General features: G+C 41.6%; 1 protein-coding gene across 2 annotated transcripts in view; it reads left to right on the top strand.

Annotated features, from left to right (window-relative positions):
- Nucleotides 1–2,112: 2,112 nt before the first annotated feature.
- Scg3 (secretogranin III) overlaps nt 2,113–23,217 on the top strand; it is a 40,143-nt gene continuing 19,038 nt past the window's right edge. Inside the window, exons 1-9 of one of the 2 annotated variants that reach the window (XM_021206787.1) lie at nt 2,113–2,534; nt 3,160–3,212; nt 3,831–3,876; nt 3,971–4,186; nt 9,358–9,500; nt 10,627–10,776; nt 16,655–16,832; nt 20,168–20,284; nt 23,006–23,074. In XM_021206787.1, the coding sequence (XP_021062446.1) occupies nt 2,444–2,534; nt 3,160–3,212; nt 3,831–3,876; nt 3,971–4,186; nt 9,358–9,500; nt 10,627–10,776; nt 16,655–16,832; nt 20,168–20,284; nt 23,006–23,074 (1,063 nt within the window). In that variant the 5' untranslated portion in view covers nt 2,113–2,443. Of the gene's footprint in view, nt 2,535–3,159; nt 3,213–3,830; nt 3,877–3,970; nt 4,187–9,357; nt 9,501–10,626; nt 10,777–16,654; nt 16,833–20,167; nt 20,285–23,005; nt 23,090–23,217 lie in introns of both variants that reach the window. The other variant, XM_021206786.2, reaches the window with a different exon arrangement.

Below are 23,217 nucleotides of genomic sequence, written 5' to 3'. Positions count from 1 at the left end.
CCTCTTAATAGTGCCATAGGTCTATGGTGGCCATTTTTATTCAACTACCACACCTTGCCTGGTCATTAATTCCATTATTTGGACTCCATTTGAACTCTGCACATACAAAGGAGACATAACAAACCTCAGTGATTATTTACTCTCCTATACTTAACTAAGAACATCATGTAGCACATGAATCTTATGTACTATATAGTTGTTTTGATGTTGGTTTCACTACAGTTTTTTTTTCCTCTTCACTAGGCACAAGACCAGCAGTGACCAATGTCATCTTGTCTTTTTATACGAGCAATTATGTTAGGAACTGGTACATTTCAAATATTCAATATATAACTGTTCAATTAATTAAATTAAGATTATTTCATTTACAAATCTATGCTTTTCCAGTATGATCTAGTATAAGACTAGAAAACATGAACTAATTCATATTCTATTCCTTAATCTATATTCTAGTCTATTCATATTCCTTCCTGCTCCATAAGTCAGCTGATCTGAAACATTATGCGTTCCAAAGTTCAGTTTCTATCTAATGCAATAACAAATGGCATCTATATGTCAGCTGACAGAGCTGTCATTTATGTTTTAAGAAACAAAGATCTAAAGAAATTTCCCTTAGCACAGCTGTGATTTTAAAATATGACCCAATTTTTTAATTTTTAAACACAATTTTAATAATTATATGGATGTGTGTCTGTGTAGATGTATGTGCACATGTGTTGCTCACAGAGGCCAGAAGAGGGTTGGAGTTGCAATTACAAACAGTTGTGAGATGTGTTTATGTGGGTTCTGGGTCCTCTGCAAACGCACTGAACCATCTCTCTAGCCCATGAGTTAATTTTTAAGATTGCAGCATACCAGGATAATTATACTGTGCTACCCACCATTGAGAAAGATCTATTTGGCTTGAAGTAACTGCTAGAGTTGAAGTACTCCTTAATAGATTTTAATGTATCAATTTTAAAAACAGATTCACATGGAAACAAAAAGACTTTTAGATTCTTAACTGAAATACTTGCATGACTATTAAACTCAAAACCTCTAGAAAGGGAAATCTGTTTGTCAGTGGGTTGGCTGATTTGTTTGTTTGTTTGTTTTCATGTATTTAAATAAGTAACTTGGTCCATGAGAGGGAGGAACCAGAAATCAAAGGCCTGATTGTGCTGGATCCCAGTTTGTGGCCTTTCTTCAGCTGGGTTCTCAGCAGGCTGCAGTTGAAAGGAAAAGATCCAAGTTCTGCTTAAAAATCAGACTAAAGAGCTTGCTCAGCACCCTACTCACATTATGCTATTCGCATTCACCACTTAAAAGTCTTTGGATAGTAAATTGTATGCAATGACCTCAGTCTTCCAGGATATCTCCGATTATAGGAAGCACCCCTCTGACTTGCTTATGAGGGGAGGAGTATTCTTCATGGTTTTCCCTTTTCCTGAGAGACTCCCAGAACATCAAGATCATCAGGTATAAATGAGACCCGGGGAAGAATGTCACGAAAGCGCACTATTTTTCCTACTTGGTTGGAAGAAGGAGAACAAAAAAACTGAACATTTCTGGTGAGAACTCTCACTCCAAGAGGGACAAACGGGTTATTTTGTTTTAGTTTCCTTCTCTATTTGAGAGTGAAGTTTTATGCACAATGTATTTGAAATCATATTCGTGCGCTTTCATCAAAAGACTCCTGTGGAGCTGAGATGCAAGAGCATCAAAGAATGTCAACACTGATCAATAAAGGCAGGTCTTTATAAGGTTTAATAGAAGTATATCTTTTGTTTATAATAGAATTTTGATTATAATAGAATATAGAGGTATAATAGAATTATACCTTTGGAGTTAGCAAAAGTGATTTTGGAATAGAGACTGCAGAAGAATCACAATCAAAATTAGACAACATTACCCATTTCTCCTTGACAAGTTCACGGTAGAGAGGGCATTTAGCCCTTGAGGTACAGCAACCATGCCTATCGTCCAGCAGTCCTGCAATCCCGCTGGATTGCATACCCAAGACTGCGGCAAGTAAAATACGCGAGCAAGCTTGTCTCCCCTCCCCCGCTCCGTTCCCGCGGGATTGGAGTAGCGCTGTGTCGCTGACGCCATCCTCACGCCTCTGGTTTGCATGGAGCATGCGCCTCCTCCTCATTTCCTCTCCTGGAGCTAGTGGAGTAAAGCTACGCCCAGGCCCGCGTCCGCTGGCGGCTCAGGAACTTCAGCACCCGCTGGGCGGACAGCGCCCGCCGCACCTGCTCACCTGCTCTGGGTGCCGGAAGAGCCCGCATCCTCCTGCCAGCCGGAGCGACTGCGCCGGGGGCCGCCCAGACCCTCTCCCTTCCCGCACGCAGGCTCCTGTCCCTTCCAGCTTCTTAACTCCCCTTCTCATTCATAACAAAAGCTACAGCTCAGGGGCCCAGCGCCAGGCTCTTTCCAGCAGAGAACAGAGGAGCAAGAAAGAATGGGGTTTCTTTGGACCGGCTCTTGGATACTGGTGTTGGTGCTCAACAGCGGCCCAATTCAAGCTTTCCCCAAACCCGAAGGCATCCAAGGTATGTGGACATTGCTCTGCTTTAGAGTTCTCTTTCATTTGGCCCAGCAAAGATAAAGCTTGATGTGACCCGTGAGCTCTAAATCGCCCTGCCTAGTTTTTCTCAGCAGATCTCATATCCGTGCTTATTGACAGAATATGCACGGTTTTGACTTCTGAGAACGAAGATTCTCCTTTACTTTTAAAATAATAGAGCCATAACATGGTCTTATTTTGAAAAGGGTAGCGAGTACCTGTGCTTAAAGTGGCTAGGATTTTTTTCACTCATTACATATGCAGGATATGATGATCTCTTTTAATGTACCAGCAATGATAATCCAAATAGTATATTTCCAATTGAAAAGAGCTAATAAGTTAAGAATTAGAAGTATATGTTAAGTTTCTGATCAGAAAATAAAAGTGTGATTGCATTTAATTCAGGATATGCAATAATATAATAAGCATACCAACTTTTATACTCACCATGTATACAATTGATAATCTTTGCTAATATAAATTTGATTTTATAACCATTCAGAATTATTTCTCCAAAAAAACTTTCTTCATTGTGTTTTTTATTTTAATAGGAAACATATTTGACCACCCAAATGCACAATTAAATTTATATTTATGTGTATTTATTCTAGACAAATCCCTGCATAATAGAGAATTGAGTGCAGAAAGACCTTTGAATGAACAGGTAGGTCAGATGTAAAATTATAACTCCTATGTTATCTTATTCACTGTTGTCACTTACTGTGATTTCCTTGCGTTATTTTAGCCATTTTATGTTTATAAACTCCAAGACATTAATAATAGATTGACAAAAACGAAGATGATAAATCTAATTCCAATAATTCTGTGTTCTCACAATTAGTGCACTGAGTTCTTATAGCACATGTGCTGAGGCATGATGATAATGCAGTGATAGCAATACTTTAGCCACTCTTATAAGATGGGCTAATTTACCAAAGTGTGTGCATGGCTTGTTTTGTTTTCTATGAGACGGAGCCTTGCTGGGTAGCTCTGGTTGCCCTACAACTCTTGATCTTCCTGCCCCTTCCTCTTGAGTGCTGGGATTATAGGCACATGCTACCACACTTGGTTGAAGATTTGTCTTTTGTCAATATGACAGGAGAAAGGAATTAATTGATTAAAGCGTATCAGCCCTTTGTTTTGTCTCATTTAATCCTTACAGCAGTGCTTTCTGCCTGCATTTTACAAACAGAACTAAATCACATAGAGAGTAAATCATGTGGCATTGATAAGTAGTGAAGCAAGGATTTAAAAGCAGATCTGTCTCCTGTTTGTTTCACAGATTGCTGAGGCAGAGGCAGACAAGATTAAAAAGACATACCCTTCAGGTAAAAAAGAAACCACACTGCTGTTCAGTTAAATATGTGGGTCACAGAATTCTAAACTAAAATGCATGTGTTGGGCTTGGAACTTTCCTTCCAGAAAGCAGGCTGAGTGAAAGCAATTACTCTTCTGTCGATAACTTGAATCTGCTGAGAGCAATAACAGAAAAGGAAACAGTTGAGAAAGAGAAACAGTCCATAAGAAGCCCCCAGTTTGATAACCAACTGAACGTGGAAGACGCTGATTCAACTAAAACTCGGAAACTGATGGATGAGTATGATTCCACTAAGAGCGGACTGGACCACAAGTTTCAAGGTAAACGATCTAAGAGATGCTTTGAGATGCTTTGCTGCCTTCTCCTCTCACTGTGAGTTTCTCCTTACATATTAAGAAAAGGTCACATAGTTTCAAAATGTATCGAATGCACGTATAACCTTTTATTCATCAAGTCCAAAGCTGAGGGAAAACCTAAAATTTATCTAATGTACAAAAACCTAGAGTCTCACTTTTCCCCTTTAAAGACCCCTTTACCAAAACAGGTATGGTGGCTCAGGCCTGGAATCCCCATCGACACTCAGGATGCTGAAGCAAGAGAATTGTCACAAGGTTGAGTTCAGTCTGAGCTACATAGGGTACCAGGCCATCCAGACCCTGACTCAGAAAAAGTGAGAAAGGCAGCGATGGTGATTAGTTTTCCTTACTGATGCTTTAAAAAAAAAAAAAAGTTAAAACCTGATACCTGCATTTTACATTATTGAACTCATTTTGCTATTTCTGTTTATTTTAATAACTAGTACAAATTAAAATATGATTTCCTCAAATAATTAGATCAATTAAAATACCCCCCATGGTAAAGTGTCCACTATTTAATTATTTAAGTTTCCTCCTCTTGCCTTTGATCATCTAGCCAGTCCACACCTGCATTTCAATCTGGACTTCTTTGCGCTATAGACCTATCTTCTTCCTACCTAAAGTCTTGCTTTGGGAGTTTCAGATGCACTGAAAATTGAGCATATCCCAGAGTCAGCTCATGAGCTCTGTCCTCCTCACAAGTCCCCTTTAAGAGGTGGAGACTGGAAGGGGCGGTCAGCAACCAGGATGTAAAGTGAATGAATGAATGAATGAATGAATGAATGAATGAATGAATGAATGAGAAATAAAAGAGATCTTTCCTTAAGAACTGTGCTGATATTTATCCTTCTTTTTCCATGACATAAATCTAGGATTAAACTATTTTTCCTTTTTTCTTACCTCTTCAATTCTAATCTTCCAAAGCTTACTCATTTTGTTTCTCATGTTATCTCCCAACTTTGGTTTTTTTACAAACAAACAAACAAACAAAAATAACTACTGTTCTCAATCACCACCAGCTTTACCCAACATCCAATCGTGTCTCACTTGAAGTACAGCAAAGTCTTTTACACATCTCCCAGCAACCACTCCAGCTTTTTTCAACCTATTCCTGGTGAGACAGCTGGAGTGGGTTTTTTAGTTTACAAGTCTGACTTACTGCAATATGTGCATGCTGTTCTTTGTAGAGGGTGCTCAATATCAAACTCGGGGCCTCGTGCATGCTAGGAAATGACTCCACTACGGAGCTCAACCACAGAGCCCTTGAGATATAGTCTAAGCTATAGTCTAAGCTAGATTTAAGCCCATGATCCTCCTGCTTCAGTTTTCTGTCTGCTGGGACTGCAAACATATGCCGCCATGACCAGCATGCCCTATTAGTTGTGTTCATTTGTTTTGAGCCAAGGTCTTTCATGTAGCTCAAGCTGGCCTGGATCTTAAGGTTTCCATGCCTCTACATTCAGATGCTGGGATTACAAGCATGCAATGAACATGCCTTCTTTATTTCCCATAATAGTAGATTCTCATTTCTCTTGGGACCAAAACCAAAATCCTTCCTATAGTCCCTGCCCTCAGAATTACTGTCAAACACTTCTAGTTAGGTCGGTCTAGCACACATGCTGTGATAGACACCTCACCCCTTGTCTCCACTGCACTTCTGGTAGTTTGAACGATTATGTTTGTAGCTGTAGCCAGTTATGATTGCCTTTATTCAAAACTTTATTGAAAAACCTCACAAGGACAGAGATCTATATTATGGGCCAGTGCCTGAATAATCATTAAATTGCTGTATGAGTCTATAAATAAGTGAAAAATGAGAGCGTGTGTAAGAGAATGAGTGAGTTGGCATAAATAGGCCTTGAAAAAGAAAGTGAGTTTCCATTCTGCAGACCAGCTTAGAAGTTAGTCCAGGCTTTCTTCTCTGTCCTTATTTTGTTTGGTGGCAATGAGAGAATTATGCTGATTATCTCTGGGGCGGGGATTCCAGTTAAATGGGACTTTCACAGAACATCATGGTCTGAGGGGAGCTTAGAAGTATATTACATGTGTTGGGTGGATAGAGGCCATGATTTATGTTTTGCTACTTGGGGAATTTAAATCTTGAGTTCTACCTCTTAACCTAAGGTATGTGGACCAGAACCACAGACATTAGGCATAACTGCATCAAAAACAAGTTTAAATCACTCTAGTTGAAGAGAACATTTAGTTTAATAAAGTATAAAAAGAATGCAGTGTGTGTTTGGCTCGATTAGTCACCCTGGCTGTAGGCACCAGCAGAGACACGGATTGTTTGTGACTTGACCACCAACTTAAGCAGCTCCTTCCTCAATTATTCATTTTACTGCCAGCTCAAAGGCTTTAAACCATAGAACTAGAACTCCTTGTGATCCTAGAAAAACTGAGCCAAGTGTCCTAGAGAGAAGGTTCTGTGGGCAAAGGTCTCATGTCCTTTTGTAGTCTGCAAATCCTATGGACAGAGGGTTTGAACCCACAGAGCATTTGAGTCGAACACTAGAGAAATGCAGACTTCATCCCAGAAGTGGAGATTCTCTTTGGCAGGCTATAGCCTCAGACCTAAGGAAGTCTGTAAGGAAGCTCTAAATTCAAGATTCTTGCCAGTTTCTTCTGGTGTGCTTATGGTCTAGGCTTCTCTGTGTGTTCACTAGGAAAACAAAAACCTTGCCATGTAATTCCTATCTTGCAAGCTAGATAATAATCTCAGTATATCCAGGGAACATGTTCAGCCCAATCATCACTCTTGCAGGGCTTGGCAGAGAGTAGGACTTGAATTCAATTTGACTGAAGAGATGAATTCCGAGTATTAAATGAAATACTAGATACAGCCATCACCCTCCTTCCAGTGACTGGCACATATGAAGACATTAATTTAATTTTACCAGAGAAATGAATTCCAGGTATTAAGTGAGATGCTAGAGATATAAGATGTACATGGGAAGATAATGACAGGGCACAGTCCTTTGACGTGTGTAGAGAACTCTGTAGCTGCCTAAAAGCTTAAAAAAAAATGAATCCATGCTGACTTCTTTCTGAGGCTTCGCCCAGGGAGCATAAAATACCCCTTTGTGCACAGTAGGAAAATCACTGTGAGATATTCTGTCTATTTTCAAAGAGCTTAGAAGAAACCGATGGAAGCTAAGGGCAGTGGCCAAGTGCTTCACTCGTAACTGCAGCGAGCAAAGTTCCACTGTGGGAGACCTGAGTTCCGGGCTCAAGAGCCTGCAGTGGTGCAGCAGACGAGGAAGATATTTCTTCTGAGTTACCAGGTTTCTCCCCGTTGGGAAGTAAATGAGCTGAAAAACAGTCATCTGGGTTATTTTCCAGCTTCAGCAGGCAGCCAACATTCTTTCTTTCTCAGCTCCTGAGGGACAAGTGAGGGGGGAAGTAAATTCTTCCACCTCTGCAGAGATTATTCCCCAGCGCCTGACTTGCAACCCACAAATGGAAAATTCAGACCAAAGCGATAGAGGCCATGCTCCTGAGAAATAGAAGTAGACTTTCAACTAGCCGAGGGGGGGGGACTTATTTTGTGATTCTTGTCATTCTGACATTTGGGTCTCAAAGGCCTCACCACTGAACAAGAGCTGGGCCTCTGTGTTCAATCACCACTCATAGTAATAAGCTTGTTTCCAAGAGAGGGAGAAGGAGACGGCCTGAGGCGGTAGATGCCACCATCCCCACCATCTAGAAGAAAGGCCACACCATGGGAGAAATTAGAGTCCCCGAGGGCCTCGGGAGAAAAGGGCAGAATTGAGATAGAAATTAAGTTGTTCTTTCTTTGAGTGAAAGTGATAAAGATTATTCATTGTGCTGGGCATAATGGTGCATGCGTTTAATGTCAGCACTCTGGAGGCAGAAGCAGTCAGATCTCTGAGTTCAAAGTCAACCTACCCAATGATGCCCTTTCTCCAAAAATAAAAAATAAAAGGCACTATTCATAGCATATCTGGAGAGGAGTTCAATTTCCATTTTCTCCAGAAGATAATCACAGTCCCTTTAATTAAAAAAAAAATCTGAATCTACTGTGAATTTTACAATAGTGCACTCTTCCATACACAACTATGTGACTCAAAAGGCACGTTTAACATCTTGTCTCATCTGCTCCTTATAACAACTTCATGAAAAATGCACTAAATAGATAGCCTTATTATTCATATTCACTTGCTTTATTGTTTTGTTTTCAGTACTGGGGCTTTACAAATGCTAGGCAAAGCACTCTACCACTGAGCTAAACACACAGCCCAATACTCTTATTATTTCGTACAGTGATCCAATGTTGTATAAATAACAAGAGATATCACTGGCCTAAACCACTAATCTTTCCCATCTGCCTCTATGTGACAGAAGGAGGTAAACACTAAATTCAGTCCGCTTGAGGTGGTACAGATTTCTGGGATACTTGCGAGGGCGGTACGGAGCTTTGTTGCCTTCATCGTCTTTCTCTCTCATGTTACGAGTCATTATCATCGTTGTTGTTTAGATTTGGGGTTTGTCTTGTTTCCTTTGAGACAGGAGCTCCCTCTGTAGCCCAGGCTAGCCTCAAACTCAAGGCAGTCCTCTTGCCTCCGGCTCTCAAGTGCTAGAATTGCAGACGTGATCCATCACAGGGAGCCCCCTTCCCTCCCTCAGAGTGGTCCCTTCCTTTAGTCTGAAATTACACTGCATTCCCAGGAAAACTAAGGACATATATTCATAGGCTTCTCTGCAAAGATTTGCATTTTGTTTGTGCAGATCTCTCGCCTTATATTAAAGTTTTTATTCCAAGCTCATAAAATAAGTTCCCTGTCTTTTGTCGACTGTGATTTAGCACATCAATTTTTATATATAGAGAGAGAGGGTTCTCTAGTAGCCAGGCATGGCAGTGCACGCCCATGATTTCAGCACTCAAGAGGCAAAGGCTGGAGGATGGCTCCAAGTTCCAGTCCAGCAAGACTGACATAGTAGGATGCTGTCTCTAAATGGATGGATAATGAATGAATGAATGAATTATTAATTAATTAATTAATTAATTAAATGCAATGGAAAAAGTTAAGTATTTCAAAAGGGATAGGTTATAAAATGATGCATGGACTAGATCTGCACTCATCGAGATGTAAAGCTGTGCTTACTCTGTGTAGATGACCCAGATGGCCTTCATCAACTGGATGGAACTCCTTTAACTGCTGAGGACATTGTCCATAAAATTGCCACCCGGATTTATGAGGAGAACGACAGAGGAGTGTTTGACAAAATTGTTTCTAAACTGCTGAATCTCGGCCTAGTAAGTTGTGTGCAGAAGAGTACAGTCTGCAGTGTCCTAAGTCAAGTCTCCTAATTAAAGTAACGGGACGCTTCCGATGCTTCATACTAGGCACCAAAGAATTCCCTGGAGTTTTTCAGAAGAGCCAGATAAGCACACACATCCATCACACAAGCGGTTTGAGAGTCAGAGGCGCTGTGCAGGTTGCCAGGGAATGTCTTGTGCCCAGCTGGGAGTCAGGAAAGACTTCAGAGGAAGAGGTGTTGAAAATGAGCTTAGAAGGAAGTGATATAACCTGCTGGATATAACCAGCAGAGACCGAGGGGGTGTGTGGCAAAACCAGAAATAGCAGAAGCTGAGACGTGCACTGTATGCTTTGAGGAACTCTGAGCAATTGAATCAACCCCAGTCTCAGCTTGGCTGTTCAGCCCTGACACACACACCAGCGGCAGACTTTACCATGGTTCTTACTTTACAGTTACAAGGAACATGTAACTGACCATGTGACCTACAGATTTAGAGCAGCACTCCCACACATACACACTTACTCTCTAAGGAAGCATCCGTGGGGTTTCAGAAAGTAGCCCTGACAGCTTGCATGAATAACCTAAAGACACTTCTTCCTGGAGTGCTGGGCAGTCAGGGTCACAGCCTACGTAAGACAGGATTGTCCGTTGCAAAGAGAAGTTTCCTTGGTCAGGGTTGAAGACTGCACTTACCTGTGGAAATAAGGACAAATGTTTAGATTGCTGTTAGAAATGGTGCTGGCTTAGTAAAGTATTTGTTGTAGATTGTCCGTGAGAAGATAGGTTTCCAGCACCAGGCACATTTTCACTTTCGTTGAGCAGGCTTTAAGTCTGGTTAGAAAGCTGTTGGTTATGTGAAGGCATGTGTGCCACTCCTGCATCCTAGGGTAATCAGGCCACACTGGTCCTTGATGGAGGTCATAAGAGTCCTAGGTGAGTAGGGCCATCGTCAGTTTGGACTTCTTGTGTAGTGCCTACATGTTCACCCGGGTTTTACATTTGATCTTAACCAAACGAACAGGAAGTGATTCAACTAGAGTTCAGATGTTTGTTTGTTTGTTTGTTTGAGCTCAGAAATAGGAATAGCAGTTATATATGCTTTGTCTAAATCTTTATAACAGATCACTGAAAGCCAGGCACATACTCTGGAAGATGAAGTAGCAGAGGCTTTGCAAAAACTGATTTCAAAAGAGGCCAACAATTATGAGGAGGCCCTGGATAAACCCACAAGCAGGACCGAGAATCAGGATGGGAAAATACCGGAGAAAGTGGTATGTACATGTGTGTTAGGAATGTGTGTACAACATGGGCATGCGTGTGTGTGTGTGTGTGTGTGTGTGTGTGTGTGCTTTTGTATCTCTGTACAATTAGTGCCTTGCCTGATGCCAGAGAATATTTGGAGAGTATAGCATTTTTAGCATACTGAAAATATATATCATATGGTACAACGACTTATACACTACCAGTGTGCTGCAACCAGTACTCCATAGCTTTTTAGTTATTCAATTTCCATTAACAATGAACATTATTATATATTCCCAGTGCATGTTTATACACACACAGGTATACACACACACACACACACACACACACACACACACACACGGAAGTGAATAGATCTGTCAGTCCTCTACACAGCAGCCTCATAACCACTGTCTTATACGGTTCCTCTGTTCTAGGCTGTGTTCTTCCACCTGACCCTTCTCTCCTTTTCTCTCTGCATTTCCCTCTTGGAATCAACAAAGCTACTGTAATCTTTCTCCCCTTCTTCAGTTCTCTTTATAAATCTGAAGAAATAAACCATAGGAGGGCGTCAGATTTCTTGCCTTAGTACCAGAGCTCCCTCTTTATCACCTCCAGCATCCTTTCCAATACAAAGTAAGGATTTTTAGGATATAACGCTTCTGTTGTTTGGTTTGAGTTTTCTTGGAAGGTGGTTGTTTCTGTGAAAATTCTGCCTTCTGGCCTTCTAAGTGCTAAGTTATGAGCATGAAACACCACATGCATTATGGTAATGTTTGTGTGGGTTTAGGGGTGTGTGTGTGTGTGTGTGTGTGTGTGTGTGTGAGAGAGAGAGAGAGAGAGAGAGAGAGAGAGAGAGAGAGAGAGAGAGAATCCAAACTAGCCTTGAACTTTCTGTATACCCCAAGTTGTCTTTGAACTCTAGATCAAATCATTCTGTCCCCACCTCCCAGACTCCCAAGTGCTTGTATTAATTATAGATGTGAACCACCAGGACCAGAAAATAAAATTCGTTCTAGATTTCTGGCTTGATAACCTAGAGACTCTCCCTTTCTCTTCTTAATAACTATTCCTAGGAGCTGGCACCTATTTAAATATCTTTTAACAATACTACTTGTTCTTTAAAAACAAAAAAAACAAAACAAAACAAAACAAAACAAAATCTTTCTGTCTTAGTTAGTGTTTCAGTGTTTCTGTTGCTGTGAAGAGACACCATGACCATAGTAACTCTTATAAAGGCAAACATTTAATTGGGACTGACTTACAGAGGTTCAGTTCATTATCATGGAGGGAAGCGTGGTGGCATGCAGGCAGACATGGTGCAGGAGAGGTAGCTGAGAGTTCTACATCTGCATTGACAGGCAGCAGGAAGAACAAGAGGCACTGGGCCTGACTTGAGCATTTGAGACCTCAAAGCCCACCCCCCCAGTGACACAGTTCCTCCATCAAGGCCACACCCCCTCCAACCAGGACATGCTTCCTAATAAGTGCCACTCCCTGATAACCAAGTATTCAAATCTATGAGCCTCTGGGGCCCATTCTGATTCAAACCACCTCACTTCCCATATTCTTAAAAGAACAAATGTACAGGTCTGAACTGAAACAGGTGTGGTGATCTTCAAGAGCCTTCACTGTTAATTTGTTCATTTATAAAATGCCCATATGCCTGGCTTCTTGTTCATGCCATCTAAATGCACCAATGCAAATAAAATATTCCTTCAGAGTACCAAATGTTATGCTAAGAATACCTTGCTCATTTAAAAAAGACACAGTCTCTGCTCCCACAAAGGCGAAGTTCCAGTGGAAGACATAAACTGTCTCCAACAATGGTCATTTTAAAGGCAACGAGATGACATGCTTTGAGAAAAGGCCCCTGTTCTGCACTTAGGCTAAAAGAAGGCTTCCCTAAGGAAGCAATTTGAGCTGAGAACTAAATGTCAAATAGGATTATTTTGTAAACAGGAGAGGCCATGCGTGTGGAGTATCCAGGCAACTGAAACAAGGACTTGTGGCTGGCACAGAAAGACAGAGTGGTGTTATGAGACTGGAGAGGAGACCCAGCCCAGACCACGCAGAGCCATATGTAGAGTCTGACGTCTACTGTAAAAGCCAAGGGACCATACTGAAGGGTTTTTGCCTTCATCCACTTCCTGTTACTACAACAGACTGAATGCCTGGGACTGGATACTTCATAAAGAAAAGAAATAGGAGCAGGAAGGATGACTTGCAGTTAAGAACATTGACTTCTCTTCTAGAAAATGCAGATTTGATTCCCAGCACCCATGTAGTGGCTCACAGCCTTCTGTAATTCCATTCTCAGGGGATCCAAGGTCCTCTTCTGACCTCCACCTTCATCAGCCATACACATGGCACAGAGACATGTGTAAGCAAAACACCCATACACATGAAAATATTTTTTTAAGGATAAGGAATGTATTTAGCTCACAGCTTTGGAGGGTGGAAAGCTGAAGATGGGACAGCTTCTGGGGAGGCCATGAGTTGAGAAGAGAAAGTAAAAGACAAGCATATGAGTGTGTAAGGGAGGAGGGGTACCAGCAGTGAGTGTGTAAGGGGGAGGGGTGCCAGTGGTAAGGGAGAGGGATGCCAGTGGTGAGTGTGTAAGGGGAAAGGGTGCCAGTGGTGAGTGTGTAAGGGGAGAGGGTGCCAGTGATGAGTGTGTAAGGGGAGGGGTACCAGTGTTGAATGTGTAAGGGAGGGGTGCCACTGGTGAGTGTGTAAGGGGAGTGGTGCCAGTGGTGAGTGTGTAAGGGGGAGGGGCGCCGGTCACCTTTTAACAGCTCACCTTCTCCCACCTAATAGCTAGGCTGCCACAACTAACCCAGCCTTGTCAATAGTTGAGAGACACAGCCTAGCAGAGCCACCAACACTCTAAGAAGCACCCTTTCAGCTAGGGACAACACTCAGGTAAAGCCAGATCCTTGACCACAGCTCAGAAAAGAATCCCAGGTCAAACCAGGGTGAGGCAAAGTTAGCAACGATCTGAACTGTTGAGACAGAAAGTCACAGGAAAAAAGACAGTCCAAGCAGCGACAGCATCAAAGGCTTGGGTGCCGGCTCCCTGAGAGGCACGCTCATATGTCCTTACAATGGCTGTCTCTATGACCCTATGATCCTAAGTTAGATTGCACAAAGAATGCAATTTTCATGTTTAAAAGGTTAGGTAAGCTGGAGCCATAAGATGGCTGAGCATAGAAAGACAGTTACTGCCAAACACAGTGATCTAAATAGCCCGTATGGTGGAAAGGGCACCAAGTGGCTAAAGTTGTCCTCTGATCTCCATCCCATGACTGGATACCCACACGCACGCGCACACGCACACACACACACACACACACACACACACACACAAATGTAATTTTAAAAAGATGAATCGAGCTTATAACTAAGTTTAAAAATAAAGTAAAATATGTAAGTTGGTTTCCTTTTGTAGACGAAATTGCAAGGTGGTTTATAAGGTACATTGTTTAGATTTAGGGATGTGACAGGCACGAATTTGACAAAATTATAGCCCTAAGTAAGTGCTGAGCATTTGTGGCTCTTGACACTCCTGTTTGAGAGGTCATTAACATGCCATTATCTCTGTAGGCAATTTGGGTTTTATCTGCTATGTACAAGTGTCTTGACTGGGCCAGCCAGAGTGAGGGGGTTTCCTTCCGCTCTCATGTCCCCTTAATTTTCAGTCTTCAGTCCTGCTTCAGTCTCTTAAGAAAGACATTGTATCAGTTACTTTTCTATTGTTGTCATAAAAACATTATGACATGGGCTACTTACAAAAAGAGTTTATTTGGGCTATGTTTCCAGAGTGACAAGAGTCCATCGCCATCATCGCCATCGCCATCACCATCACCATGGCAACAGGCAGGCATGATGGCTGGAGCAGCAAGCTGAAAGTTTATAGCTTAAAGTGTAATCAGGAAGTGGAGAGCAAATTGGGAATGGTGTGTAGCTTTAAAACCTCAAAGCTAGCTCCGGATGACATACTTCCTCCAATAGGGCCACACCTCCTAAACCTCCCTGGAAGGCACCATCACCTGGGGAAACATATATTCAAATGTCCAAGATTATGAGAGACATCTGATTCCAACCAACACATTATTATTAATCTATTTCTGAAGGTGAAGCCTACATAAACTTGCTATATCTCAAAGGCCTTACCTTCAAAACCTTTTCATTGGCAATTTAAACTTCAGTGTGGTTTTTTAACAGGTATATAAACCATATCGAAACCACAGCAAGGGTGTGTGTGTGTGTGTGTGTGTGTGTGTGTGTGTGTGTGTGTGTGTGTGTGTACATGTGTACAGGTGAATATGGGAATGTAAGTGCATATGTACATGTGTAGTTGAGGGCATGTTAAAATTCATGCATGTGTCCATGGAGTCCAGGGACCACCTCAGGCATTATTCCTTAGCCACCAACCACCTTGTGTTTTAAAACAAGCTCTCCCACTGACCTGGTACTCACCAAGCCATATAAGTTAGCTGGTCATCAAGCCAAAAAAGTGTACCTATGTAACATTGGGATTACAAGTGTGTGCCACTGAGTTCAACTATTACTTTTAATGTAAGTCCAGAGATCAATCTTGAGTTCTTATACCCATAAAGCAAGCAGTTTACCAGTCCAGCTATGTCTCTGACCTCCTTGTAGGAGATTTTAAGTAAAAGAGCTATAAGATCAGATTTCTAGAAAAATACGTTGGCCCCCAGGATATAAGACACTGAATTGAGAAGAGATTCGAGATGCATGGTGTATTAGTCAGGGTTCTCTAGAGTCACAGAACTTACGGATATGCTCTATATAGTAAAGGAATTTATTGATGACTTATAGTCTGCAGTCCAAATCCCAACAATGGTTCAGTAGTAGCTNTGAATGGAAGTCCAAGGATCTAGCAGTTGCTGAGTCCCACACAGCAAGAAGGCGAAAGAACGAGAGCCAGACTCCCTTCTTCCAATGTCCTTATATGGTCCCCAGCAGAAGGTGTAGCCCAGATTAAAGGTGTGTGCCACCACACCTTTAATCACAGATGACCTTGGACTCGGAGATCTCCCTGTCTTAATCTTCTGGATTCAATCACCACTGTGTCTCAAGATCTCCATACCAAGATCCAGATCAGAAACTTCTATCTCCCAGCCTCCAGATTAGGTTCACTGGTGAGCCTTCCAATTCTGGATTGTAGTTCATTTCAAATATAGTCAAGTTGACAACCAGGAATAGCCACTACACGTGGTGTATCAGTTAGAAAGTGGGGTAAAGGACTGCTTGAACTAACATGGGCTACTGGAGAAAGATATATAAAAGGCCCTAAGATTTACAAGTAGAGCCAACAAGGTACTGGTAGATCAGATGTGGGGAAATCAAGGGGTGGGGGAAAGGTAAGAAAGCTCCTAGATTTTTGTCTCATCTACTGAATGACAAATGAGCTTTCACCAACATAGGAACAAAAATCAGGTCTAGGAAGGGAAAAAAAAAAAAAAACATTAAGCATCGTCCAGACACAAATGCCCCCTGGAAGTTCCAAAGTGTGAGTACTCTGTTACTGATGGACACTCTGAAAAAGCTTTCTTCCCCCTAATGACCTGGTCCATTGTACCCACCCCATCCCTGTTCATTGTGTGACTCAAAACTCTCTCCTCCTCAATGAAAGACTCCTGAAGCAGGATTTGGCCAAAGCAGATTCGTAGAAATCCCCAGGCTAGTCTCTCCTGAGGCACACCAAGACACTTTTCTCTCTCTCAGGGGGCCTTACACTGAGAGCCTGCAGGATCTTGTGAAGAATGAAGAACTCCGAGACTTCACATTCAAGGTCACCAGAAAGGAGAGGATTGAACCTGAAGTTGTGCTACTTCTAAACATTGTTTCTTTTCTATTGTTCTTTTCCCCCAACTGAAGACTCCGGTGGCAGCAATCCAAGATGGCTTTACTAACCATGAAAATGATGAGACGGTATCTAACACCTTGACCTTGTCCAATGGCTTGGAAAGGAGAACTAACCCCCACAGGGAAGACGGCTTTGAGGAGCTCCAGTATTTCCCCAACTTCTATGCACTACTGACAAGCATCGACTCAGGTAACCCCCACTTTACGACCGCGTGGAAGAGAAATGAGACGGTAATTCTTGGAAGTGTGTGGGTGGCTTTCTTCCTGTTCATGGTTCCCAAGGGCAGTCCTCCATGACATACACGGTTGGCTAGGAAAAACATTTCACATCATCTTGTTTTTCAGAAGCACTGTACTAGTCATGGAAAGAATAATCAGGAAATGTGGAGTTTCTGGATAATTTAATCTTGTTAACAGACAGTTGGTTTATTTGTTCAATCAACAGTTATGGAACATCTGCTGTGTACAGGTACCCAAATCTGTCACATGCTGAGATGTCATTACCCTGCCCTGTCACAGCCCAGCCTTCACACTTTAGTATGACTGCTTTTTTATCAGCCTTTTTTTTTTTAGTTTATTCATTCATTTTGTGTGTGGGCATGTGTGCCACAGTGCACATGTGAATACTGGTACACAATTCCCAGGAATCAGTTTTGTTCTGTCTGCTGCAAGGAGCCTATGGATTGGACACAGGTCATCAGGCTTGACAGCGAGTGCTCTTAGCAACTATGTCATCTCTCTGGTCCTTGAGCTTTTTTAATGCTTTATTGTCAGCTTTATTGAGGTATAATTTACACACACACACACACACACACACACACACACACACACACACCTAGCTCTTAGGAGGCTGAGGTGAGCATGGGTCCAGACTGGTCTTGAAGCTAGCCTTAGCTACCTAGCAAGATTCTCTCTCTCTCTCTCTCTCTCTCTCTCTCTCTCTCTCTCTCTCACACACACACACACACACACACACACACACACTCAGACTCAGACTCACACCACACCACACCACACTACACCAAATTGTATACAATATGTACATAGTGTGGTGTTTTGGTGTTCATCTACATTGTGAAATGAACATCATTGCTAACGATTGTAGTCTATCTATCTATCACCCATACACGTAGTTGACATTGTCTATTTATTCATTTTCTTTTTGTTATTGTAAGACTCTGCCCTCTTAGCAAATTTCAAGTATATAATCCGGTGATGTCATCCATAGCTACCAAGCTGCATAGTGTCCAGGCTTACTCACAATATAGAACAGAATCTTGATCCCTTTGACCAGCATTTCCTTGTTTGATCCTCTCTACCCAGTCTTAGGCAATGTCATTCTACTCTCTACTTCTATGACCTTGGCTATTTTAAATTCCATATTGTCTCTCCATAAATATAGAGGGGATGTCAGGACCTCCTGAGATACCAAAATCCACACCTACTAAAGTCCTTTATGTAAAATGGCATGAGTACCATGGCTGAAGCTCAGAGGTAGAGCTTACCTAGCATGTCCAAGGGCTTTGGTGTGGTTACTTGTAACATACATGCATGCACAGAGAGAGGGCGGAGGGGTGGAGGGAAGGACAGAGGGAAAGGAAGAGGGGGGATAGAGAGGAGGAGAGAGAAAGAGAGAGAGAGAGGTAGAATATAGTATTTTCATATAATCATCAAACACATCCTCCATGATCTTTATATCATCTCTGAATTACTTACAATACCTACCCCAGTGGAAGTGCTCTGGAAATAGTTGTTGTTCTGTATTGCTTGGAGAATTATGACAAGAAAATTACCTGTCTATGCTCACTAAATCTTTCTTTCTTTCTTCTTCTTCTTTAGTATTTTTGATCCTCGGTTAGCTGCATCCGTGGGTTCAGAACTGAGAGGATGCACTACCCATCTCTGTGTCTGGCTTGTCTTACCTAGTGTGTTTTCTAGGCACATTGTCAAAAGCAAAACAAAACATCGAGAGGAAATCCTGCCAGTTGTATTAAATTTGTTTGGAAAGCTTTCTTCATTTTCCTCTCTTAGTGGGAACCTCATTTGTCCTTCTCTGAATTATTCAGGACATTGCTAGACATTTGCAGCTTGGGTTGGGTTTTTTTTTCCCCTGGGAATTCAAATGAACACTGGAGGAAAGGAAGGCAGGAGCACCCATGCATTTGGGGAGGTGGTTCATTTTTGAACAAGTCCTAGCCCGATCTCGTCAGTCACATATGTACTGAGCTGTCTGCAGGATTTGGCTGCTGCTTGTTTCTGGTTAATCTGCAAAGGATGCTAGTCTCCAGCTCTCCTGTTACTGTTCAGGCAGATGCCCTGCACCGCCTCAGTGGCTTTAGCTGTCCCTGTTACTGTCCTTAAGTGAGCAATTGTGTAAAAATTTCCAGAACTGTAATCTGTTTCCTCCATAAGTGATCTTGGAATGAGCTTCCCCTCCCAGAGAGTTCTGATTGCCCTTCAGGTCCAGACACTGACCAGATGGCTCTGGCCTCTCTGCTTGAATCTGCCAGGCTGTATGTCTGGGGGATCTGTTCTGCACCATTTTGCCCCTTTGGTTGGCAAATGACCAGCTCAGAACCTCTGTCATTCGAGTGAGTCACTGCTCCTCAGTGAAGAGCATCTCCATAATGCTAAATATACACACATACCCTTGATCTGGTACTGTGAGGGCTAAAGTCACCTGTCAAGTCTTATTCAGGATCTCCCTAATTCATCTCCCTCCCAACCTGTGAGTTTTATGGTTTCTTAAAAATCCTGCTGTATTCTTTATTTGTTTTATCTTTCAGGCAGCTTGGTTTGTGTGTTTCATTGATTGTTTCAAGACTGTGTCATATATCCTAGGCTGACCGCAAACTCTATATCCAAGGATGACATTGAACTTCTAATCCTCCTGCCCAGATGCTAGGATTGTAGGCATGTATCATCACATCCGGTTTATTCAGTGCTGGAGCTTAAACCTCAGAACCTTGTATACACTAAGCAAGCACTGTACCCACTAAGCTAAAATCCCAGCACCAGATGCTATCTCTTCTGTCTGCTTTACTACTACAATAGTTCAGATGTAATTAAAGCCCCGTGGAAACGTTAATATGTACTCATGTCTAAAAGCAGTTTTGTAAAGCTATAGACTGCCATATATTCCAGTCATGTGTTAGTTTGGTTTTTTTTTTTGGGGGGGGGGTTGTATGTGTTTTTTATTTCAGTTAAATATATGTGGGGGCTTTTTCAATACTTAAAATGCTATACTTCATAAATTGACAATGAAAGATAAACTATTTCCTACCAGTTCTCTTTAAATTATTTTTGTTCTCATGGGGGCGGGAGAGACGTTAAGAACAGTTGAGAGCACTAACTCCTCTTCCAAAAGACCCAAGTTCAAATTCTAGCATCCATACTGTGGCTCATAACCTTCTGTAACTCCAGTTCCAGGGATCTGTCCCCCTCTTCTGACCTCTGCAGACAAAGCACATAAAATAATATGAATTTAAAAACATTTAATGGATTATTTTTGCTCATTTTCCATAGAAAAAGAAGCAAAAGAGAAAGAAACCCTGATCACCATCATGAAGACATTGATTGACTTCGTGAAAATGATGGTGAAATACGGTACGATATCTCCAGAGGAAGGCGTTTCCTACCTTGGTGAGAACCCTGCTTTATTTTTACCATGGCCGTTTCCATTGTTCAGAGCAAACTAAGGATCTGGCAATAATCACCTCACTAAGTTGATGATTTATGCCAGAGCAGCTCAGATCTCCAGGGTAACAGAATTGCTTGGGTTGGTGATGCATACAAATAAAATTAATTAGACAGTCTCTACTTCTCCTCTTAATAAATACAGCTTGAAGGGAAATTCCCACATTTTTATATTAAATCTTACTAGTGCTTTATAATAATCCCCAGGGAGTGATTTTATTACAATTTAAGTCGTTAATTTTTTTAACTTGTGTTTAGAAGTCTGGATTAAGTCTTGATTTTTTTCCCCCTCTTAGTACTGTACATGGCAAACAGAAAGAGTACCAGATAGGCAATCAGGATCCTCCCTCCACTCTGCTGACAAGGAAGGCCCTGCACCATGCAAGGCTTCACTTCTTCTGTAAAATGAAGGATGAAACAACTCTCAGGTTACCCCATCATTAAGGGAAGTCAAGACAGGAACCTGGAGGTAGCAGCTGATGCAGAGGTCATGGAGGAACACTGCTTGCTGGCTTGTTCCTTCTGGCTTGCTCAGTCTGCTTTCTTACAGCGCCCAGTGCCACTGACTCAGGGCTAGCACCGTTCACCATGATCTGCGCACTTCCATCTCGCTCATTACTCAAGAAAATGCATCACAGGCTTGCCCACAGGCCAGTGTATTGGGGACATGTTAGCAACTGAAGGTCCCTCTTCCTAAATGACTCTAGCTTATGTCAAATTGACATAATACTAGCCAGCACACACATGATGCACATACATACGTACATACATACATACATACATACATACATACATACATAAAAACAAAATATTCATATGCATAAAATGAATACATCTTTAAAAATTAAAATATGAGCCAGGCATGGTGGCGCATGCCTTTAATCCCAGCACTCGGGAGGCAGAGGCAGGTGAATTTCTGAGTTCGAGGCCAGCCTGGTCTACAAAGTGAGTTCTAGGACAGCCAGGGCTATACAAAGAAACCCTGTCTCGAAAAACAAAAAAACAAAAAGAAATTAAAATATGGTTTCTTGGTTATGCATTGCGAGTGCTCAATTGTTTGGGTTGTTTTTTTTTTTTTAAAGGAGTTTTGTTTCCCTGAGTACTTTTTACCACCCATGTGGTTTTGTCAAGATGGCCTCAGAGTCTCTTACTCTGCAGGGCAAAGAGAAACAAATAGATAAGGAAATGTCATTGGTCAGCAGGGTCCCAGGATAATTTCAGAAAAACAGTCCTTCCTGGTTTCATTTTGATTATAAAAAGAACATCTTTCTTGTAAAAAGCCATTCAAGGCAAACGAAAAAAGAGTGAATGAATGAATAAATGAATGAATGAATGAAAAGGAATATAAAAGAAAGTTAAAATCACTCCTGATACCAATCCCCTCATAAAGTTTTGATTTACAAACTTCCAGACATCTTGTCTGTGAAGTGTATATGTATACATACCTATGTTCTTTTTTTATTAGATATTTTCTTTATTTACATTTCAAATGCTATCCTGAAAGTTCCCTATACCCTCCCCCTGCTCCTGCTCCCCTACCCACTCACTCCCACTTCTTGGCCCTGACATTCCCCTGTGCTGAATACCTATGTTCTTTACCTTAAAAGAAACTGTGTTCACGTTACAGTTGGTGCTGTCCAGTCAACTCTATTCCTCTAACACAGTGGTTCTCAACCTTCTACTGCTTTGACCCTTTAATACAGGTCCTAATGTTGTGGTGACCCCCAGCCATAAAATTACTTTCATTGCTACCTCATAACTGCAATTTTGCTACTGTTGTGAATCATAATGTAAACATCTGTGTTTTCCAATGGCCTTAGGTGGCCTCTGTGAAAGGGTCATTTGACACCCAACATGGTCACGACCCACAAGTTGAGAACCTCTACTGCTATGAATCTTTATCTAAATATCTGATATGCAGGATATCTGATATGTGACCTCCAGAGGGGTCACGACCCACAGATTGCTGCTCTAACAGTATAACGGATGTTATTCAGGGCCAGGTCAACAGTGAGATCTAGGAATTCTGTACTTTGATATTTTTTCCTGTGAAAATATGTCAAGATACTGGAAAGACTTACGTGTAAGCAGTTGTTCCTAAAGCTACCTGATGCTAAGTGTCTAACATGGTAACCACTAACCACAAGTTGCTACTTACATGAAAAGTCATTAACATTAAGTGCTTCCTAAGCTAAACCAGCTAGCCAGACAGGCACGGTGGATTAGCCATAATCCCAGCACTAGGGAAGCTAAGGCAGGAGGATTAAAGAGTGGCTCAGCAGGTAAGAGCACCCGACTGCTCTTCCAAAGGTGCAAAGTTCAAATCCCAGCAACCACATGGTGGCTCACAACCATCTGACTCCCTCTTCTGGAGTGTCTGAAGACAGCTACAGTGTACTTACATATAATAAATAAATAAATAAATAAATCTTTAAAAAAAAAAAAAAAAAAAAGAGTGGGAAGCCAGCCTTGGCCTCAGCCAAAGTTTCAGGTCAGCCTAGGGTAGAATGAGGCCCTGCTTTAAAGGAAATTAAAAATAAAAGTGAACGAACAAATAAAATCTAAGACATGAGTTGCGGGGCACGCCTATAATCACCACATATGGGAGTAAACATTTAATATCATTTCTCAGGAAATTAAAGCATATTTCTTTTTTTTCCCCTCTAGAAAACTTGGATGAAACAATTGCTCTGCAGACCAAGAACAAGTTAGAAAAAAATACTACTGACAGCAAAAGTAAGCTTTTCCCAGGTAGTATTTACCTAACTGTGGGGTGGGTTTTTTTTTTCCTTCTAGCTGTTAAAAACTGTTTTCAGAGGTAAATAACGGGTTTCGATAGACATTAATAAAGCATTGCAGATTTCAAAACATTTTAAAAT

Source organism: Mus pahari, chromosome 10 (genome assembly GCF_900095145.1).
Source record: "Mus pahari chromosome 10, PAHARI_EIJ_v1.1, whole genome shotgun sequence".
NCBI classification, from domain to species: Eukaryota; Metazoa; Chordata; class Mammalia; order Rodentia; family Muridae; genus Mus; species Mus pahari.
This window is presented reverse-complemented; position numbering and strand designations above follow the sequence as displayed.